Source organism: Gobius niger, assembly GCF_951799975.1.
Source record: "Gobius niger genome assembly, chromosome: 8".
NCBI lineage: Eukaryota > Metazoa > Chordata > Actinopteri > Gobiiformes > Gobiidae > Gobius > Gobius niger.
The window spans coordinates 35,262,284-35,284,681 of NC_136859.1; the positions used below are offsets into that span (position 1 = coordinate 35,262,284).

At 44.6% G+C, this 22,398-nt stretch overlaps 1 protein-coding gene across 1 annotated transcript in view; it reads right to left on the reverse strand.

Moving 5' to 3' along the window:
* Positions 1-1,235: 1,235 nt before the first annotated feature.
* brd2b (bromodomain containing 2b) overlaps positions 1,236-22,398 on the reverse strand; it is a 32,703-nt gene continuing 11,540 nt past the window's right edge. The window contains exons 3-12 of the mRNA XM_079562228.1: positions 15,839-15,976; positions 14,941-15,085; positions 14,707-14,870; positions 13,929-14,378; positions 13,729-13,857; positions 9,367-9,603; positions 8,109-8,344; positions 5,518-5,846; positions 3,063-3,188; positions 1,236-1,500 (exon numbers count right to left, since the gene is read on the reverse strand). Of these exons, the coding sequence (XP_079418354.1) occupies positions 1,376-1,500; positions 3,063-3,188; positions 5,518-5,846; positions 8,109-8,344; positions 9,367-9,603; positions 13,729-13,857; positions 13,929-14,378; positions 14,707-14,870; positions 14,941-15,085; positions 15,839-15,976 (2,079 nt within the window). The 3' untranslated portion in view covers positions 1,236-1,375. The remainder of the gene's footprint in view (positions 1,501-3,062; positions 3,189-5,517; positions 5,847-8,108; positions 8,345-9,366; positions 9,604-13,728; positions 13,858-13,928; positions 14,379-14,706; positions 14,871-14,940; positions 15,086-15,838; positions 15,977-22,398) is intronic.

The following is a 22,398-nucleotide window of genomic DNA, read 5'->3' on the forward strand; positions in this document are numbered from 1 at the left end:
TTTTGAAGATATGAGATTGCAGTAAATGATATTGAAGACCATTTTATGCTGAAACAATCTATTCTTGCCTCATTATATTGAACTTTAAATGTTATTATTGTGACAGGCCTAGTCGTAAACAGGGTCTGGACCTTGGCCTGTGCTTCGTCTGTCATTACAGTCACTTTTTTTTAGACGCGTTACTCCAGAGACGGCTCCTGAGAGCCTTAAGAAAACCCCGTCCCCCCAAGGACGTCCAGCCCCATGAGGAGGCCCAGGAGCAGTGGAGAGCTGGGCTGAAGTTTGCAGAGTGTGTGAGGATAAGGTGCTGCAGCAGCAGTGACACTGCAATCAGTCAGGTTAGTCTGAAGGACCTCGAGCCAGGCTGAAGGACCCAGAACCTCCATTATGGATCAGGCTGAAAGACCCAGAGCCTCCATCATGGATCAGGCTGAAGGACCCAGAACCTCCAACATGGATCTGACTGAAGGAACCAGAGCCTCCGTCATGGATCTGACTGAAGGAGCCAGAACCTCCATCATGGATTAGGCTGAAGGACCCAGAGCCTCCTGTGGGCAGAGCGCTCGGGCTGGGACAATAGACTCTAAGCGGCGAGTGACATGTGACTCCAATTGCGACCTCCGGAGGTCTTGCTATTTTCCCAACAACTAAACAAATTTAGTTCAAGAAAACATAATGGACAGTGAGGTACGTATGAAGTCACTGGGACGTGTTAAAAACATGACGTGGGATGTAAATACTTGGCAGGAAACGTCTGTGTTCATTGAGGAGATTTTATCTCAGAGCTGAAAACAGCACCAAAACAATTAAAAAACAAAAAATATTTACACTAAAGACAGGCCTATTACTTTTTTGAGCAGGCTCGTTCAAAATCTTGGTGCCATATACATTTTCATTTAGTGTTAGCTTCAAGATAAAAACAGTGATGAGCAGGAAGTTTCCTCCAGTCAAAGTATGTGCTCCTGACACAATGTTAACCTCATGCTGCGCCTCCGTTAGTAACTCACTGTCTGCCTGTAACCTTTTTTTTTTTTACAAGGCACTGCTACAATATAGCATATAGCCCGTACGAGTTTGTTGTGATACAATATAAATCACGATACTTTGGGGGCAATACAATGTCCTGCAATAGAGTAAGTACATTGACAAAGAAAATAAAGTAATTTGTCCATAAGTTATAAACCAAACACAATCTGACATTTACTGAAGTGTTGCAGTGCATGAGGAGGAACGTTTGGAGCTCCTGTGACGCTGCTGCTGCCCCAAACCTCACACACTCGCCTCAGATGGAGAGCCCCACACTGACCTCCTGAGAGAGCGCCCTCTGGTGTCTCAGAGGAAACTGTACATGTCTTCTTTATAAAAGAAAGCAGCCTCAGCCGGAGTCCGAGTCACTGGAGTCTGACGAAGACGAAGCTGAGGAGGACGATGAAGAGTCTGAGCTAGAGCTGCTGCCACTCAGTTGAGACGTCTGTGGCTGGGGCTCCACACTTGGCTCCGCTGCATAACAACAGCAACAATTAAACATCGCCATTAGTTCTTGCTCTTCAATGTGCCCCTGTGAGAAACTACATAGTTACAAAGGCTCATTAATGCTGCGTCCACACCAAAACGCGCTTTGGGCGTCAAAAACGCGCCTCACGCCCGTTGTTGGACGCTTGTGCTTAATAAAGTCAGACGCTTGTCACAAATGTCACCGAGCGTCAAAACGCTCTGGCCGCGCGTCAGCTCAGAGTCTGTTCGTAGCATCTTGGAAGTAGCTGTTGCCTGAAATACACTTGCTACATCTCATTGTTGATTGAAAGTCTGCAATAAACCACAAATGCGTGAAGGCCGGCTCAGTGTGTGAACGTCCTAAAGCTGCTCTATGTCGTTACGGATTCATTGACGTTATTAGTGCTTAATGCTTGTTGTCATGGGAGAAAACCGGAGCTCAATGCGAGCTAACTGAGCTAACAAGCTGTGGTTTTCTCCCGGACCTAATTGTAGATGATGTGAGTAATAAACTACAACATCAGCCCAGCTCAGTGTGTGATCATTGTTCTTTATTGACTTTATTTGTGCATATTTCTCGTTTTCACGTGAGGACCGGAGGTTTAGCTTAGCATTAGCTTTCTCCGGTGCTAATGTAACAACAGGCATCCTCGAGGCTCAAACACATTCCCAGCGCAGATTCAGCCACTGAAATAACCTTTCTTGTTGCCACTTTTAATCCTGGGTGTTTAGATAAAGAAGCACTGATGTGTGTCTTTCTAAAAGTCCCAGAGCTGCTGTAGCTCCGGTTCACAAAGAGCCGCACAGCAGGCGTGTGACGCGCTGCGGGACATCTTGACCCCCCCCCGGAGGCGCGTCCTCCATGTATTTTAAAAGTAAACCTGACGCTTTGGAGGCCCCAAAACGCGTTTGGTGTGGACGCAGCTTTAGTTAGCCGGTTATGTCAAGCCTGTGTTACAGTAAATAACCACCAGGAGGCGCTAAATGTCAGACTAAACAATCAATCAAAGGTTTTGTACAGCCCAATATTACAACAGGAGTTGCACCGAACATTAAGGCAGTAAAACAGAGTAATAAATATAAAAATATAAAGTTCAGGTGCACACAGGGCAGAAGACCTGTGCTATTACTCAAACAACTACAAAAAACAACATCGACAAAAGAGTTATTTGCACGAACCTTGATTATTCAAAATGTCTTATTAATTAATGGTTTATTTGTGTATTAATTTGGACACAACCTGTTAAGGAATAGACCATTGCTATTCCAGTAAAAACCAGACAGCTACATATCAACTCATCTAAGCTAAGGAAAGAACATATCTCAGTATTTAAAAACGGTGGCCTATTCCTTTAATGAATACACATGTGACTCATGCATGTGTAAACACACCACGCCAAGTTGTCGCCATGGGCTAATTTGCATCTGTTGTCTCAAACACACAGGGGTTTCAGGGAAAATGATATCAAGCCTAAACTAATCCTTGATTGCAACAGAAAAATAAAAAATTACAACATGGATTTTTGGGAAAATTGTTCTGAACCTAAACTAAAGGATGAACAGTTTACCTTTAGTTTTGGCAGGTTTCTTGACAGAGTTGAGTTGTCCGCTCACGTCCTGCAGCCTCCGTTCCAGCTCCTTCCTCTTCTCCAGAGTCAGCTCCTCCTTAGACTTGCCTACACTCGCGCTCTTCCCTTCAGAACACAGAAAACCTTTGTTACAGTGTTTCATCAGTGTTGCTAGGGTTGCTCCATTATAGAAAAAATAATAATCACAATTATTTTAGTCATAATTGAAATCATAATTATTTGTCGCCTTTATATATTTATTAATAAAAACAGGCAAAACATTTTCTTTGGACAACTAAAAAAGTCCAAATAATATAAAATATGCTCACGTTTCTAAACGAATCCTCTTTTGAGAGCTCTATGTTACACCTGCCCCCTGCTGGCCAGCCCTCAAGCAAACATCATCACACAGTGCTGTTTATTTTTGTCGGACCAAAGCATTTGCCATTAGCACGTGAAATGCGAAGGGAACAGAAAAAAATCATCCCAGTGGCATGAAGTGATGCGAGTTTGCTGTGTGGTGTTTGAACGTGTGCCAGTACCTGTGTGGTGGCTGAACGTGTGACAGTACCTGTGTGGTGGCTGAACTTGTGACAGTACCTGTGTGGTGGCTGAACGTGTTACAGTACCTGTGTGGTGTTTGAGCGTGTGACAGTACCTGTGTGGTGGCTGAACTTGTAACAGAACCTGTGTGGTGGCTGAAGTTGTGACAGTACCTGTGTGGTGGCTGAACTTGTGACAGTACCTGTGTGGTGGCTGAACATGTGACAGTACCTGTGTGGTGGCTGAAGTTGTGACAGTACCTGTGTGGTGGCTGAACATGTGACAGTACCTGTGTGGTGGCTGAACGTGTGACAGTACCTGTGTGGTGTTTGAGCGTGTGACAGTACCTGTGTGGTGGCTGAACTTGTGACAGTACCTGTGTGGTGGCTGAACTTGTAACAGAACCTGTGTGGTGGCTGAACTTGTAACAGAACCTGTGTGGTGGCTGAAGTTGTGACAGTACCTGTGTGGTGGCTGAACTTGTGACAGTACCTGTGTGGTGGCTGAACATGTGACAGTACCTGTGTGGTGGCTGAAGTTGTGACAGTACCTGCGTGGTGGCTGAACATGTGACAGTACCTGTGTGGTGGCTGAATGTGTGACAGTACCTGTGTGGTGGCTAAATGTGTGACAGTACCTGTGTGGTGGCTGAACGTGTGACAGAACCTGCGTGGTGGCTGAGTGTGTGCCAGTACCTGTGTGGTGTCTGAACTTGTGATACTACCTGTGTGGTGGCTGAACGTGTGACAGTACCTGTGTGGTGGCTGAACGTGTGACAGTACCTGTGTGGTGGCTGAGTTTGTGCCAGTACCTGTGTGGTGGCTGAGTGTGTGCCAGTACCTGTGTGGAGGCTGAGTGTGTGCCAGTACCTGTGTGGTGTCTGAGTGTGTGCCAGTACCTGTGTGGTGTTTGAGCGTGTGACAGTACCTGTGTGGTGTCTGAGTGTGTGCCAGTACCTGTGTGGTGGCTGAGTGTGCGCCAGTAACTGTGTGGTGGCTGAGTGTGCGCCAGTACCTGTGTGGTGGCTGAGTGTGCGCCAGTACCTGTGTGGTGGCTGAATGTGTGCCAGTACCTGTGTGGTGGCTGAGTTTGTGCCAGTACCTGTGTGGTGGCTGAGTGTGTGCCAGTACCTGTGTGGTGGCTGAATGTGTGCCAGTACCTGTGTGGTGGCTGAGTGTGTGCCAGTACCTGTGTGGTGGCTGAGTGTGCGCCAGTACCTGTGTGGTGGCTGAGTGTGCGCCAGTACCTGTGTGGTGTCTGAGTGTGTGACAGTACCTGTGTGGTGGCTGAATGTGTGCCAGTACCTGTGTGGTGGCTGAATGTGTGCCAGTACCTGTGTGGTGGCTGAATGTGTTCAGTACCTGTGTGGTGGCTGAGTGTGTGCCAGTACCTGTGTGGTGGCTGAATGTGTGCCAGTACCTGTGTGGTGGCTGAATGTGTTCCAGTACCTGTGTGGTGGCTGAGTTTGTGCCAGTACCTGTGTGGTGGCTGAGTGTGTGCCAGTACCTTTGTGGTGGCTGAGTGTGTGCCAGTACCTGTGTGGTGGCTGAGTGTGTGCCAGTACCTGTGTGGTGGCTGAGTTTGTGCCAGTACCTGTGTGGTGGCTGAGTGCGTCCCAGTACCTGTGTGGTGTCTGAGTGTGTGCCAGTACCTGTGTGGTGGCTGAGTGTGTGCCAGTACCTGTGTGGTGGCTGAGTGTGTGCCAGTACCTGTGTGGTGGCTGAGTGCGTCCCAGTACCTGTGTGGTGGCTGAGTGCGTCCCAGTACCTGTGTGGTGGCTGAGTTTGTGCCAGTACCTGTGTGGTGGCTGAGTTTGTGCCAGTACCTGTGTGGTGGCTGAGTGCGTCCCAGTACCTGTGTGGTGGCTGAGTTTGTGCCAGTACCTGTGTGGTGGCTGAGTTTGTGCCAGTACCTGTGTGGTGGCTGAGTGTGCGCGGTTTCTTCCTCAGGCAGGAGAGCACGTATCGCTCCAGCTCCTTCAGCGTGGATGGCTTGAGTGTCTCGAAGTCGATCTCGATCTCCTCGGGGTTGGTGTCCCTCAACGCAGGCTCCCGGGACTGGATGATGTGCACCACTCGGCCCAGCTTCTCCCCGGGTAGCTTGTTGATGTCCAGGCTGAGCTGCCGCTTTTCATCATAGGTCATAGGCACCAGGTCCTCCTCCTCCTCGGAGTCATAGTGAGGCAGTGGTGGTGGAGGAGGCAGCGGGGAGAATACAGCAGGCGACGACTTCTTAGCTCCTCTGAAAAGTAGTGCACGATACTTATATGAGAAAGCTCTGCAAGAGCTGGGCAGAATAAAGTTAGCACAGTAATAATGATCTGGAACGGCTCCGGTTGAGAGGATGGACATTCAGCAGGACTTTTGCTGCTGTTTGGCTAAGTTTCAAGCCTTGTGATTGGATCATGCCCACCTCGTTTTAGCCAAAGTACAAAGCGCTAAAACAATAAAACCTTCAGGCCCTCTTCATTTGGCATAATTTTTCACTTTCAAGGGTGGATTTTTTATGCAACTGGTTCTTGTGCTAGGGTGATATTTCACAAAGGTGTGCACTTTGAAATGTGTCTAACCTCCTGACTACCAGCAATGCAAATGTGTCCTCTATAGAGAACATTTCTAAACCTGAATACATCTCACCCACTAAAAATAAATACTTGGGATGTCCTTTGACACTTCATGCTGGCTGATACTGATTCCATAATTCTAGATAAGATATAGAATTATGCTGTACTGTTACATCATCTACCACTGGGGCTACTGTTAACTGACCTACACAGAAATATTCACCATGCCGATTTCATCGATTTAAAATCAATTTAAAAAGGTGAATCGATGTCAAAAATAAAATTATCTTTACAGGCCGACTCTGATACAAGGACAAAAATGCAGATCGACACAGTCGACATGATTAGTTGTATAAATGTATATGTATATGTATATATGTATATATGTATATATACACTGCTCACAAAAACTTAGGGCACACTCAAAAAACACAATGTAACTCCAAGTCAGTCAAATTTCTGGGATATCAGACTGTCCAGTTAGGAAGCCACGCTTATTGTGAATCAATTTCACTTGGTGTTGTGGAAATGAAACAGACAACAGGTGGAAATGAGAGGCAATTAGCAAGATCACTCCAAAAGAGGCATGGTTTTGCAGGTGGTGACCACAGACCATTTCCCTGTCTTCATCCTTTGTACCGTATTTTTGGAACACTTTTGCATTTGTCCAGTGTTCTCACCACTAGAGGTATCATGAGGAGGCATCTACAACCCACAGAAGTTGCCCAGGGAGTGATGCTCATCCAAAATGGCACGTCCATTCGGGGGGGGGCACCGAGGTCAACAACCCAGCAGCAGGACCGCTATCTGCTCATTTGTGCACGGAGAAACAGGAGAAGCACTGCCCGAGGCCTACAAAATGACCTCCAGAGGGCCGCAAATGTGCATGTTGGTACTCAAACGGTCAGAAACCGACTCCATGAGGGTGGTATGAGGGCCCGACGTCCACCAGTTGGGTCGGTGCTTGCTGCCCAACACCGTACAGCTTGGCCAATGGTGCCCTGTGCTCTTCACGGATGAGAGCAGGTTCACCCTGAGCACATGTGACAGACGTGACAGAGTCTGGAGACGCCCTGGAGAACGTTCTGCTGCTGCAACATCATCCAGCATGACCGGTTTGGTGGTGGGTCAGTGATGGTCTGGGGAGGCATTTCATTGGAGGGCCGCACAGCCCTCCATGTGTGAGCCAGAGGTTCCCTGACTGGCATTGGGGACCGGGATGAGATCCTCAGAGCTATTGTAAGACCATATGCTGGTACTGTGGGCCCTGGGTTCCTTCTGATGCCTGATAATGCGACCGAGCCAAGATCCTGTGGGACTTCCAGATACAGACGGACAGAATGGTAATGGCGAACCAACCAGACATTGTGGTGGTGACAAAGAGCAGAGGAAAGCCGTTGTGGTCGACATAGCAATACCAAGCGACTTCAACATCAGGAAAAAGGAACACGAGAAACTAGAGAAATACCAGGGGCTCAGAGAAGAGCTGGAGAAAACCTGGAGAAAAAACAATACAAAACAATACAAATGCGGTCCTATATCATACTAAACTGAGGTCTATTCAAAAGTGAGGCCAGTTAGTGCACGTTAGACTACACGTTTCTTTAGTCTGTTCATTGTAACATTTGGCAAAGCACTTTACAATTGTTTCCCATTATTATTATTTTTTTTGTGTACAAAATAGTGTTGAAGCATTTTATTTTTAGAAGAGGGAAAGTTCAAATATTAAAGCTGTGACTGAAAAATGTTAAATCGTGAAATCAAATTTCAGCCCAAGCTGCAGCTAATTCTGTTTTGGAACATTATTTTGGTATTGATGGTTCTATATGGCTTGTACTACGTTTTACTTATTTACGTTTTAAATTCAAAGTGACATGTATGACAGTACTTCCCCACTGTTCCCTCACTTGTGTGTTGAATGTATGGACTGTGGCACTCACGTGCTTCGGCTCCTCTTAGCAAGGCCCCTGTGTGCCTGGGGGGCCCTGGCAGACTTGCTCTTCTTACTGGGGAGCTTCCACTCCTCAGAACCTGCCCGGCTGCGCCCCACTCGCCCTCGCTTGCCTTTTTTCTTCTTCTTCTTTTTGTCCCGTTTCTCCTTCTTCTCCCTCTTCTTCTTGGGTTTGACTGCAGGTCCCTGGGAAAGCGCCGCCAGCTGCTCGTGCACCACTCGGAGCTGAGGACACAGGACACATAGAGATGTGGGCACTGGACTCTAAGGGCTATGAGAAACCCGGATATTTCGGCTGGGATTTTCCGACAGTAACTGGGATATAACGCCATGTATACAATATTTTCCGGTTTAAAGCACCTTCCCATTTCTTGCGCATGCGCCGCTAATAATAAACAAACATGACGGCAGCTTGTCCGAAGAGCTCCTATTTTTGGAGTCTAGAGGCGACTGAGGTTTTTATTTTAACCATGATCGAACTAAAAGTGGTGAATATTTTAAATGAAAGAAGCGTCCTAATGTGGATTTAAGTGAAACTCTCGGCAACCATTCCAAGGTGGCTGGTTTTCCTCCGGATGCACAGAGAGGTTGACCACAGGTTGGCAGTGAACTTCATCAGCTCCCACGCTCTCACACCAGTTCCGGCTTCAAACCTTCTCCTAGTGCTCGGTGGTACGCATCGGTGGCAAAGACAGCCCAAGGAAAGGTAACAGTAAGGAATTATCCTCATGGCCGTCGCTGTCATATGGCGTAGCTCAGGATTTAGTGGATAAGCAAAAACATTCAGTCTAAAGTGAGCATTCAAAAGAACAAGCCCCACAGTAAGCCACATATTTATGTTTTTCATATTTTCACTATGTTGTGCTCAAAAATATAATGTGCATGCGCGGTTATAGCATAAATATGAGAAGCTCACTACATCAACACTATCTCAACATTACTTTTAATGATTTATTTCTAACCATTTCTGGGGACGCGACGGACATGTTTCCCAAATTGGTCAAAATGACGGAAATCCGTCGCAGGGACGGAGAACTTTAACCCATGGTTTATTTAATAAACAAATACATTTATTATACTTTATAACTTCTGAGCACAATAGTCTAGTTTTTGTTTCCATCTGTAACAGATGTTTGAACGACTATGCTGGTCAAATGGAAAAAAAAAATATATATATATACTGTATATAAATAATTCCTTAAGATTTGCAAACGTGTGGTCAAACAGAGGAAGGAGGAACATGTCACCTGAGTGCACACTTGGTCCTGCAGCTGGGCAAGGCGCTGGGCTCGCTCCTCCTCACTGTCCTCGCTGGGGCTGCTCTCGCTCTCCTCGCTCTCGGTGCTGGGCTCGCTCTCTGAGGAGGAGGAGGAAGAGGAGGTGGAGGAGGAGGAAGAGGATGTGGGCGGAGCACTGAGGGAGGGGGTTGTGAGCTCTGACTGAGGATCGTCCGGGATCTTTGCGAAGCTGAACTCAAACACATCCTACACAGACAAACAGCTAGGGTTAAGGCTGAAATGATATATCTAACTGAAATTAAAGTTTTGCGACGTTCAAAATGGCACTTTGGCTGGTAATGTTACAGTGCCATGAAAAAGTATTTGCCCCCTTCCTGATTTCTTACATTTGTTTATATTGACCACACTTAAATGTTTCAGATCATCACGCCAATTTTTATATCATACAAGGCCATTCCCAGTGAATAGCAAATGCTGTTTCAAAATGATCTTCACATTTATTAAGGGAAAGAAAAATCCAAACCTCCATGGCTCTGTGTGAAAAAGTATGTGCCCCCTCTGTGATTCGCTGTGAATAACCACATTTTTGGTTCTGAGTTCATTTTCTTTGGCCAACTCCCAAGTCTGATTACCACCAAGTTAAGTCAAGAAAATATCACACTTAGACCGGTCAAATAAAGTAGGCAACAAAATCTCTCATAACAAAACCTATAACGCCACAAAATGACTCCAAGAGTGCAACAACGACTCATCTAGGAGGTCTACCAGGAACTCCTGGCGGAGAACGCCCGGCCATCAGTTCAAGTGCTCTTTGTCCATGCAGAAGGACAAGGATCCCAAACATACGAACAAATCCACTTCTGAATGGCTCAAAAAGAACAAATTAAAGTTTGGAGTGATCAGGTCAAAGTCCAAACTTAAATCCATTTGAGATGCTGTGGTGTGACCTCATAAGGACAGTTCATGCACAAAAGCCCTCTAATATGGCTGACTTCAACAAATTCTGCAAAGAACAGTGGGCTCAAATCCATCGTCAGTGATGTGACAAACTCTTCACCAGTTATTGCTGCAAAGGGCGGCCCAACCAGTTATTACACTGCGTTCCAAATTATTAGATTTTCTAAATGGTTAACTCAAATGACAGTCAGCATAATTTTCAAGCCTTTAACTGTTAAAGGATAATATGAATGTGTTTGAAAAAAACAGTATTTTTTTGTAATTAGGTTGTATTTAACTGAACATTTGTTGAATTTGCAGCATTAGGAGGTCATATTTACTGAGATCAGAAGCAATAACCATCATGAATTTGATAGCAGCTTCAAAATTCGTGCATCCATTAAACTTGTGAGTTTTCGGGTTTCTTTGCAGGATGTCAGAATAGCCTCCCAGAGCTGCTGTTTGGATGAAAACTGCCTCCCAGTCTCAGATGTTTTGCTTGAGGCTCCAAAGGTTCTCAACCTTGAGGTCAGGGTAGGAAGGGGGTCCACATCATGAACGTCTCTCCTTTTATGCCCATAGTAGCCAATGATGCAGAGGTATTCTTGACAGTATGACATGGTGTGTTGTCATGCATGAAGATGATTTTGTTAGGGAAAGCATGGCTCATTTTCACACCTTCAGTGTCCCTAAAGGGGCCAACCAGCTCTCTCCACATTCTGGCCCAAAACATGACTTTGCCCCCTCCTACTGAACTCACAGCTTTGTTGGGATATGGTGGCCATTCAACCATCCACTACTCCATCCATCTGACCATCCAGGGTTACATGGCACTCATCATTGAACAAGACTGTTTGAAAATGAGTCTTCATGTATTTCGAATCAAATCGAAAATGTTAATTGTCTACCATGCACAATGATGGCAGAAATGTGCCTTTGGCTTGCTCACACATTCAATACATTTGCCCAGCAAAGTACATTATAAAATCAGTTCATTGCAGACACAGCAGCAGATTCACTTCATCAAAAGAAAAGGAACAGATTGACTGAATGACATTAGTGGTTACAACTTATTCATTCAATTCAATTAGCATTCAATGAACAGTTTAGGGGAGGCCGGATAGAAGCTTTATGCACAACTGCAGCCTCTAGAGCAGGGGTTTCAAACTCATTTGGTCTGGCGGCCAAAAATGCAAACCCAGTGTTGGTAGGGGGCCGCAAAAGACGAAGCCTTTTATATTAAGTCAATTATGATTTAGCAACTTTTTATTGTTTGCTATAATATAACTTAAATAGACTGTACATTACCTATCTGCATATTTTTAAGCTTCTCGAGGTTTCCAATCAGCCAAACATTTGCTGAGCTTCTAAATTTGAAATTACAGACTTAGACAATTAGTTTTTTTGTAATTAATCCCATTTTGGTTCAGGGCATCAGTGATCTTTCAGGAGTCAGGTCCAGTTTCTGTCTGTGAGCCTATTAAAGAAATGCAAAATGTACAACAATTGTCATTTTAATTTAGTGTAGAAAAGCCCAAGCAGGGATTGGAGCTGATAATGAGCGCTAGCAAAAAGTATCAGCTACAAACTTGTTTTGTACTGTGTTCATTTTCAATGAACCTGTCATATAATAAATACATCAATGAATGTGTTGACTTGGACACTCTCCAAATGCCATTTTCCTGTTTCTCTGTTGAAAAAAGTTGATAAGTTGTCAGCAGAAGCGCCGCATCTCCCTTCCCTTGTCTGATGTTGACATTCTCGCGTCCGCAGCAGCATTGGCGCGACCGCGCGGTGCCTCATGGGAAATGTAGTTCTAACGTGTTTAATGCAAATTACCTCGTGGGCCACATTTGGCCCCCGGACTACATGTCTGAGACGCCTGCTCTAGTGGGCCCTACACCTTGATGTTCAAGAGCCTCCAGAGGCACCAGCAGGTTCAAATACCTGTTTGTTGCTTTGTAGCAGCTGTTCTTTTAATCTGATGCATTTGCCTGGCAGAAACCGTCCTCATTGTGCCTTTATCTGCACAAACCCGTGTGGGCTCTGAATCAGCCACAAATCTCTTAACAGTACGATGATTACGCTTAATCTTTCGTGAAATATCTAAGGTTATCATACCTAGTCCAAGGCACTCACGCTTTTCATCAGCAGAGAGATCCCTTATCTTTCCCTTGACAATGGTGTGACGGATTGGCCCTATTATGTTTGTACTATCTTAGGTTCTTTTTCTGGGGTGCCATCCAGGTCTCCCTCCTGGAACATAGGATATTGGAGTTTTAAATATCTTGGACCAATACACACACAAGGACATACACTACTTGGCATACACCCTTTTCTGAATGACAACAAGGCGCACAAGTTGGATACGTTTCAGTTCTTATTTTGGTTTAAAACCAGCAAAAGTAACCCCACGCTAGGGATTACAAATATTTACATATGAGGCAAGGACATCAATTTATAACATCATTCAGTGACATGAAATAAACTCACTGCCACTGTCTGGGCGTGTGTGTACAAGATAGGTCACTCAGGCGCAGTGTTATTATCTAAATGGGAGAATGTACTTATATTAAACCCCCAAAACACAAAGCATATCACAATGGGGCACCCAAATCTAAGAAAACTCACGGGACATGTAGTCCAATGATGCGTGACGTGATGACATCATTGACATATAGGACTTCCGTTTTTACGGATGCTTTCTAACTGTGCAAAACAATATTTCTTTGGACTGACTGAGGTTGAAGTAGATACCCGGCTACCGAGGGACAAGAAGGCCTCCAATTCTAGCCTTACATGAGCCTGCGCTGCACTGCTGCTCCTGCCACTGCTTTCAGCAGACTGACATTTTAGGAACCAGGAAGGCAAGCAGCTCGACCGGTGGCGTGAATGGTGGACAAATGGGATGTGTTGACCAAGGCCCAGGGGCAAATGCTCGGAATGGAGTGGACGGTGGGGGCAGAGAGGGTAAGTATCGCCCCATACATGGGGCAACACCACAGGGTTGTTACAATGGTGGTCTGCTTAATAATGTGGAACGTCCTTTTTCAGTAGTTTTTCCCTTAACTGGGCTTAACCAACAACTAATCATCATCTGAGATTGATGTCAGTTTCATTGAAAAACATTGTATTTTTACCTTTATGACACTGAAATACAATTTGCATAATAATATGGAACGCAGTGCAAGGCATTTACTTTTTCACACAGGGCGTGAGAGGTTTGGATTTTTCTTTGCCCTAATAAATGTAATAATCACTGGCAAACTGCATTTTGCATTCACTGAGAATGTCCTTCTGTAATATAAAAAATGTCTTGATGAACAGAAACATTTAAGTGTGGTAAATATAAACAAATATAACAATGTAAGAATACTTTTTCACGGCACTGTACATCACATTTACACAGTCAAACGCTGTAACGAAAGAACAGACCTGGAGTTTGCGGGCCATGGCCACCACGTCGTGGTCCGGAGGGTTGTACTTGTAACAGTTGGAGAACATGAGTCTGACGTCGCTGGCGAACTGCTGAGCGTCTCTGTACTCACGGCCGTCCATCTTTCTCTGGACAGAGCACAGTTAGAAACATCAGCACAGGGGCTTAAGAGCATGACACGAGTGATACAGGGTCATACCTTCATGCTGCTCAGGTCCATGGGGACCTTGATGATTTCGTGGTAGTCATGCAGCTGCAGCGCTGTGGCGTCCACAGGGCTGTAGAAGGGCCAGGCGTACACAGCATGTTTCTTGGACAGCATCTCCTTGAGCAGGCCGCTGCAGTAGCGCAGCTGCGTGCTCAGTTTGCCCCTGCGCGACGCCTGTGGCTGAATGGAGTCTGGCAGGTCTTTCTTAGGGGGTTTGATTGGCCGCCCGCTGCCCACTCTGCGCCCGGGCCCCCCCAACATGGATTGGATTAGGTCGGGAGTGTTGAGGGTCTCCAGGTGGGAGAAGGAGTGTAGAGCCCCTTCGCGGCTCCGGTGACCGCCCTTCCCCAGCCCTACCATGTGAGGCTCCACGGGCAGCGCAACTGACAGCCCCACGGTGGAGGGGGTGGTGGTGTCGGCCTTACGCTTCACGCCTTTCTTCTGCAGAAATCACAGGACAGAGTATTTACGCAGGGTATAAGCATGTATGTTAAGTACTCGTGTTAGTGATGAACGGGTCAGGGTTTTTTCCAGCCCGCGGGGGGCCGCATTTGGAGCAGGTGCAACATGCCCCCGGCCCGCCCCGCAACGTTGTGTATATTTTATAACTTGCAAAACTCTGCTTGTTTTATGAAAATCCGCCGCATATTTATGTCAAAAACCTGCTCTGAAGATGACGGAATAAGTTGTGAATCAAAGGAGAATTTCATGACCCTACCCGAACTGCAGTGGAACCCACAACCCGCGCATCACTAACTCCTGTGAGTACCTTGGTGGTGGGCTGCGTCGGGGGCAGGCTCATGATGTTGGCGGGAGGCAGGTTCTGAGTGAGCACCGTGGTAGGAGAGCTGGCCAACATGGAGTCCCCAGTGTCTGAGGAGGAGGGCGAGTAGGCCGACTGGGACACTGCAGGCACCTGCTGCGCTCGGGTGGCTGTAACACACACCACTCCATTACAAATCCACACACACTATTCCAACATCTCCCACAAAGTGCTTCTCACCGCTGGCTCTGCGGCCTCTTCCTCGGCCTGGTTTGGAGCGAGGAGCTGGAGCAAGAAGTTCGATCTCATCTTGCGGCATCTCAGCCACCTTCTGCAGGAAGAGCTTCTCCAGAGACTGGGCCATCAGCACAATGTCGTCTGTCGGCTGCGACACAACATGAAAGAATCAGGGATTCAGCAGGGGTCAAGTTAAATCCAAGAAATGCAAAATAGGCCACTATGAAAAGCTTTATGTCTGTACAGACAGACGAGCCTCACACATTCGTATTCATTCACAAATATCCAAATTAAAAGAACAGGAGGAGTTTATATCTCCACAAAACGGCTCACACTGCAGCATGAAAGAGCTCATCCGTGGAAGCACCCACGTGCACAGCAGCGTGACTTTGTCTTGACCCACTGGAAACCAATGAGCGTCACAATATAGAGAAAAGAGACTGTGGCTCTGAGTTGTTATTTTACAGCTGTAAGTTTTGATTTAGGCTCATTCCCACAGCTACAGCCAAATCGAACCGAGAGCCTGGGAATAACAAAACACTTACGAGACTTCATTTACTTAAAAAATCATTTCCCATTATGGTTTATATTTGTGTTTAACACCCTATATAACAATGGTATAAGTTAAATGGAAATAAGCCAAGTCCAAAAAGAATGTGTGTAAATATTTTTTTTGTTTTTAAAGTAGTTTTGAAGATTAACAACAATAAATCCTTAACCATAATCATCCCTAGTTAGCAGTAGAATTCTCACTGCCCACTACCACTTTTTAGACTCCTGTGGAAACCTGGGATGATAATTGCAACAACGTCAAAAACTATTACAAACTTTTACATATGATTTGCAACATTTGTGTCTACAAAACCCTGCGGCTCCCAGGACACAGCACACAGACCCAGACCTTGTTGTAGATGTAGCAGTTGGTGAACATGGTGCTAAAGTCCTGGATGCACTCGCTGGCCTCATGGTAGTAGTGGTTCTCCAGACGTTTCTTGATGGTGCCCATGTCCATGGGCTGTTTGATGATCGTGTGGTAATCCTGACCAGAAAAACAGCACAATTCAGGAAATTAATATGTGCATGCCAAGTAAACGTTTCAAGCATTTGCGATCAGAGTTCCTAAATTCGGTGTTTTCCCCCACTTTTTTTCAGTCAACTGCTGAGCTCTGTTTAACTGTTAAAAGGGCAGTGTCATTATTTTACGTAATGTATGATGAAGCACTTCGAGACTGTGACTGACTATGGGGGAGTAAAAAACAGGTCTGACAGAACACATCCACACGCCTTTGTATGTGGGCAGCCTCAGCCTGCTGTCTCAATTTGCCAAAACTGCAGCTCAAATGGTTTAAAACCATCATTGCTGTAATTGACAAGCCTATACTAAAAATACCATTAAGACTATGTTTTAAACTAAAAATACATTTAGTTGTATAAGAATGCAGATTAAATGTCAGTTGTAATTTAATGCTTTAATTTTGGCACAATTCATTTCATGCTTCATACTGCCGTTAAAATGGCATTAAAAAGCAATTTTTAATGCAAATGAAAAAGACCACCACATTTGCCACCAAAGTTTTGTAATATGTGCGAACGCGCAGTATAAATAAAGTTGTCTTGCCATACCTAATCAATTTGGATTCGAAAGCTGCAGTTGTACATGTTTTGGACCAAAGATTTCGTATTTTTACTGTAAATTAAGTTGTGCCATTATTTTAGAAGGAAAATAGATTTCATGTCAATTGGGAAAACATTTGATGCTTTTTGATCAAAGGTAAGGCACATTTTTGGCAGAATTCATTTAATGCCTTTTAATGAAGGCTTTATACCGCAGCAGCAGATCAAATTTAAAGGGACTATACAGAGTTTAAAAATGTTAAAATGATGTATTTTCCTCCCCCTACATGTTCCAGCCATGTACTAATGTGTAGAATGAGCCCACAACTGCCTCTAAAATCCTGCACTGTCACTCAGAAAGGTGTTAAGGCGAGACACTGCAGGTGAATAGGGAAAAAAATTCAATTTAGAGAATTCAATTTGAAACCGACATTTGTCATCTTTTTTTTCACATATCGGTATCGGTCCGATATGGGAAAATATCGGCCGATATATATATATTTTTTTTTTTATTATTTACTGCACCGTAATGTCACCTGAATGCAGCAGCAGTGTAGACGGGCTGCACCGAGCTGACTGGGGTAACAATTTATTCAAATTATCTGAAATAAACAGTGGTCCCTAAAAATAAAGAACGTCCAGCATAAATTCACACGTCTTCAAAAGAAAATATGTTTTTACTAAGATTAAACAAAGTGGTGCTGACACTTGGACACCATAAGGTTGTGGACGATATCATCGTCCATCGCGATGGATGAGCAACATGACGATGGAGAGCCACCATCGTGATGCCCCGCCCCCTCCTGTCAGAAACACGCACTGGTCTTCTGTGGGCCTTGTAAACCTACAAACTTTGCAGGGATTGAACGGTAAATTAAATCACGGATAAAACTAATATGCGCGCTAGTTTCAGTAGCCTGCCAGAAGCCATGATGTGTTAGCCATAATTATTAAAGTAAGACGCAGCTGCTCTGTTTCTGAAGCCCGGGGCTCTCTCTCTCTCTCTCTCTCTCTGCTGCTCAGGGTTTACCAGCGCGTGGTTTTGCTTTGCTTTGCTTCGTACAGAAACTTAAACCGTTTTAAAATGACGAGATGGCTCTCACATCGGAGCTAGATGAGCACGCATGGGTTTAGATTATTCTCACGAAGGACCGAGAGAGGAGAGAAAGGAGAGAGAGGAGAGAAAGAGGCGGTGCAGGAGTTACGAGGTTACAAGCTCACGGACCGGGCGCCGCGTGGAGCGGCTTCAAAAACGTAAGCTACAACGCAAACTTGTAAATATTGTCCCGTTCACCCACTGTTTCTTAAACATTTACATTTGTTAGTGTGATAAGAGTCTTGGTATTGAGGAGGAGTTGATGCTCTGAATAAGTCGTTCTCCTCTCAGACTTTACGCACGAGTTTTAACACATTTCTGTTGAAAATTCTGTTCCATGACTCTGTTCAGATCATGTTTTGTTTAGATCCATTTCTCCTACAATCTCACATTTCCTAGCATACATAGTAATATGCAGCTTCTATATGGGCTATGTAAATGTCTTTAAAAATGCTTATAATGAGAAATGGACGATATCATCGTCCATCACGATGGTTCACTGTAAACATCGTCAACGGCCAATTAAGGGAACATCGCCCAACCCTAGGACACCACAGAGATAAAGAGCCACGATTTGCTGCTGCAACAAACTGGACTAAAACTGCCTCCATGGACATCATTTTGAGACAGGATTAACAGGAATCATTTTCTGATGGTTTGTCGCTATATCTGAGTGGTGAGTGTTGCAAAGGTTTCTTTGTTTGTTAGCGCTAGCATAGCTTCTAACAGGCTAAAGGCTATGACACGTGAACATTACCTTTCGGTCATGTTCAGAATAATTTTAACCATTTTGCATTTAAAATACATTATATTTGAGCAGCATCTGCTTCGTGTTTGTATAAGCTACGCTGCGGCGGAGTGACCTGCTAGAAAATAGTCCCTAAAATGTGATCATTCATGTGATGCAAGGTAGGCCTGCTCGATTATAGAAAAAATAATAATCACGATTATTTTAGTAATAATTGAAATCACGATTATTCAAACGATTATTTGTTGCCTTAAAAAAAACAACTTTATTTTATTTATTCATTTTTATTATTATTTTAAAAAACAACTATGGAATATATTTTCTTTGGACAATAAAAACATTTTTTTTTTTTTTTTTATATGTTCGTTTCTAAACTAACTCTGTAGGGATACCTGCCCCCTGCTGGCCACCCCTCACACCTGTCCAACAGAGCCGCGCGGCCTGATGACATCATCACACAGCGCTAATGTTTTTATGTCAGACCAAAGCATGAGCCTTCCGCACGTGAAATGCGAAGGGAACAGAAACAATCATCACAGCATCATGAAGTAATAAGAGTTTGTCTGAGCTCCGTTGAGATCTGCTCCTGAAGAAGAGTTTTAGACTTTTCTACTAAACAAAACCAGCGCCTGGGCAAAGGCTTCTAAACAGCTGTTCTCCTTTCAGCACAAGGTGAGCACTTAACAGTGGCGTTATCTAAAGAGTTAGGTAAAAAAAAATATTAGTACGATATTATTTACAGTTCTATCACGCTGCACTGGTATTACAGCTGATCAGAGGCGCTCACACAAACCGCGCAGGACGGACCTTTTGCGCTTTGGATGGACGAGCGGGAGGGCATCCTTAATAATCGTTTTTTCTCGATTATGCAATTTTTGTGATCGTCTAGTGTAATAATCGAAATCGTAATCGAATTTCGATTAATTGCACAGCCCTAATGCAAGGTCAGTTATATTCCAAAAATTATTCTATCGACACAGACATTTATATCGATAGTCTGGCGTTATGAGTGATTTGCCTCAGGTGATCTGTGGAGCGGGTCAGACTGTTTCTAATGCAGGCTAGCTGATATCGTAGAAATGCACTAGCCCTGCATTAGCCTAGCGCCACGAAACTCTTCAAACATACTAACTGCATGAATTACAAAATTGTCAAAAATCCTGAAATATCCCTTTAATATAGAAGGTGCAGTTACACGTATGACCTGAGGTGGCAGTAGTGAGTATAAAATGGCAAACTTGCATCTTTCTCTTTTGATGCTTTTTTAGTGCGATTTAAATACACAACGCCACAAACACACACAAAATATATATATAGCGTACACTTTCGCTGGTTGTTGCGAACAGACTAGGGCTGTCACGGTATGAAAATTTTACCTCACGGTTATTGTGACCAAAATTATCACGGTTTTCGGTATTATCGCGGTATTTTTTAAAAATGTGTGTTAATATGTTCAGAAAGCATTGATAGTCCTACACAAACTGAAATCGTTTCAAAAAAGTTTAATTGTGCTTGTTACATAAAAAAATACAGACAAAGCCTTTTCACATCAAAGTAAAGGAACTATAACGATGTGTTGTTGATCGTTTCGAGGGTATTACATGTACTATTTATAGCGTCAGAAACGAAGATAAACCGTCTATATCAGGAACATTTTTGTTGTCCTTCCAGTGAGCTTTCGCTTTGCAGATTTGGGAAAATACCATCATTATTAAATTCATAATACTGCGGCGAGAGTGAATCTATTGCAATCTGCCACCGGGAGCCCCGTAACGCATTGTGCCATCGTGCAGAGGTATCCGCGACATGTTTATGTACTGGCGGTGGCGCTGCAGCCGCACTATGGGGCGACTCGTTACATTCTCCTTCAACCCAAAGTCTCACATCAGCATTCCAGCTAAAACGCTAACTTACTTGCTATAACATACAATTATGCCATTTCCCCGTGGCTTCAGCCGTAGGAGCCTCCAGCTCCAGGCTGAGTGAGCCCCGCTGCCCCACGCTCGCCCTCTCGCTCCCTCACTTCACCTGGGCAGCGCTACAGCCGCCCACATCCGCCGGCTGACTGTAGGCTCGTCTACTCGCTAACCCATGGATCTATTATATTAAACTAACCCCGCTCTAACAGACGCACCACTGAGGGCGATGAACCGCATGAGACATCGCGCTGACGCTGAGGTGAAAGTTATACGGCTTTATATTACGACAAGTGAACTTTTACTGCTTCTACTTCGTAGCTAGCGGGAGCGGCTAATGCATCTGCACAACAAAGCTACGCTGACACAGCGCGCAACTGTGCAGGAGACTGAGCACCAAACTGATCTAAGTTTTGTGATGCCTGTAGCTTTATATTTGACAATAGCCGCGGAAACTGCAGCAGATGAGACGGTGGCTGGTGAGGCTCACCGTGCCTACACCGCGAGTGCGGTTATTCACCGAGATAATAATAAAAACACAAAACAAGACGGTAATTTTCACCGTCAAAATTTTTACCGGGGTTTACCGCTACACCGGTTACCGTGACATCCCTAGAACAGACGATTTACTCGTCTGGCTTTGTTGTCTCTCGTGTATCTCTTTAGGCACTATATATATATATATATAGTGGTGGGCCGTTATCGGCGTTAACGTGCTGCGTTAACGCGAGACTCTTATCGGGCGATAAAAAAAATAGCGCCGTTAATCTATTCTCAAAGCTGGGTTGGGAGCTGGGTCTATACTCTGCAAGCTATAATGACTTTCACCGTGATATTTTATGGTCAGCACACATTACACGACTTTTATGCCCAATTTCGGTCGCACAGAAGAAACTTGAGTGAATATAGCATCTCCAAAGCGAACACACAGAAGCAGCGGCCAATGACAGAGTGAAAAAAAGACAGAAAAACAACACGGCGCCTCCCTCTTTCGAAACAGCGACATAAACAACTCATTTCATGGCCACAGCCCCACACAAAACAGCCCCACACAAAACAGCGCAACTTTATCACCAAAAGTTCACAAGAGCCTTTTCCAGCTACATCTCAACCGCGAGCAGAGTTTAACCGCAGCACTTACGGAGTTTGGAGACGAACTTTCCTGCTCCTTTTCTCCGAGTCCGTTAGCTTCTCTTTCTCCGCTCCACCCGTTTACTTTTCTGATAAAATCCAAAGAAATACGTCCTGCATCTTCGTGTTGTCGACGTTTATCTCCATTTTGACAGAACTATCGCCAGGTTGAAGCTCGTAGTAGCAGCAGCTGCAGCAGCATGAACTGCGCTGTTGTGACAGTGATCACGTGACATTGTTGACCAATCAGGAGACGCGCACATGTTTCCCACGCTCACAAACAGAGGCCTATATTATCTGATCTGGTAAGATGGCCCACATTACCCGTAAATAAATACTTGGGACTGTCCCATGTTCTTTAGCAGGTCATAGTTGCAGAAGAGGAGATTTAGTTTGTCACCAGAAAATTGATTGACACAAAGCTACTGACTGTAAACAGTTCATTAGGACCTCTTATGTAGTCGGCCTACAGTTCAAAATGAATGTTTAACTGAATAAACAGTTAGTAAACACAAGTGCATCTTCTTGAACATGAATTATTTTCAACACCAATTATCATAGTAGAACGTTCTCAAGCAGTTTGTGATGCATTTTGGAAACAGGAGATAAGCTTCTGGTCTAACGCAACACCTGACTTGAGAAACTCGTTCTTATAATTATAATATATATATATATATATATATATATATATATATATATATATATATATATACATATACATATTATAATTATAATTATAATAATTTATTATTAAGGAACAATAGCAGACATTGAGGACAGTTACAAGTACCTCGGAATCCCACAAGCAAATGGCAACCTCGAAGAGGTGACAAGGAAAGCGGCTACGGCCAAATACCTCCAACGAGTAAGGCAGGTCCTAAGAAGCAGCTCAATGGCAAGAACAAGTCCCGGGCAATAAACAGCTACGCCCTACCAGTAATCAGATACCCTGCAGG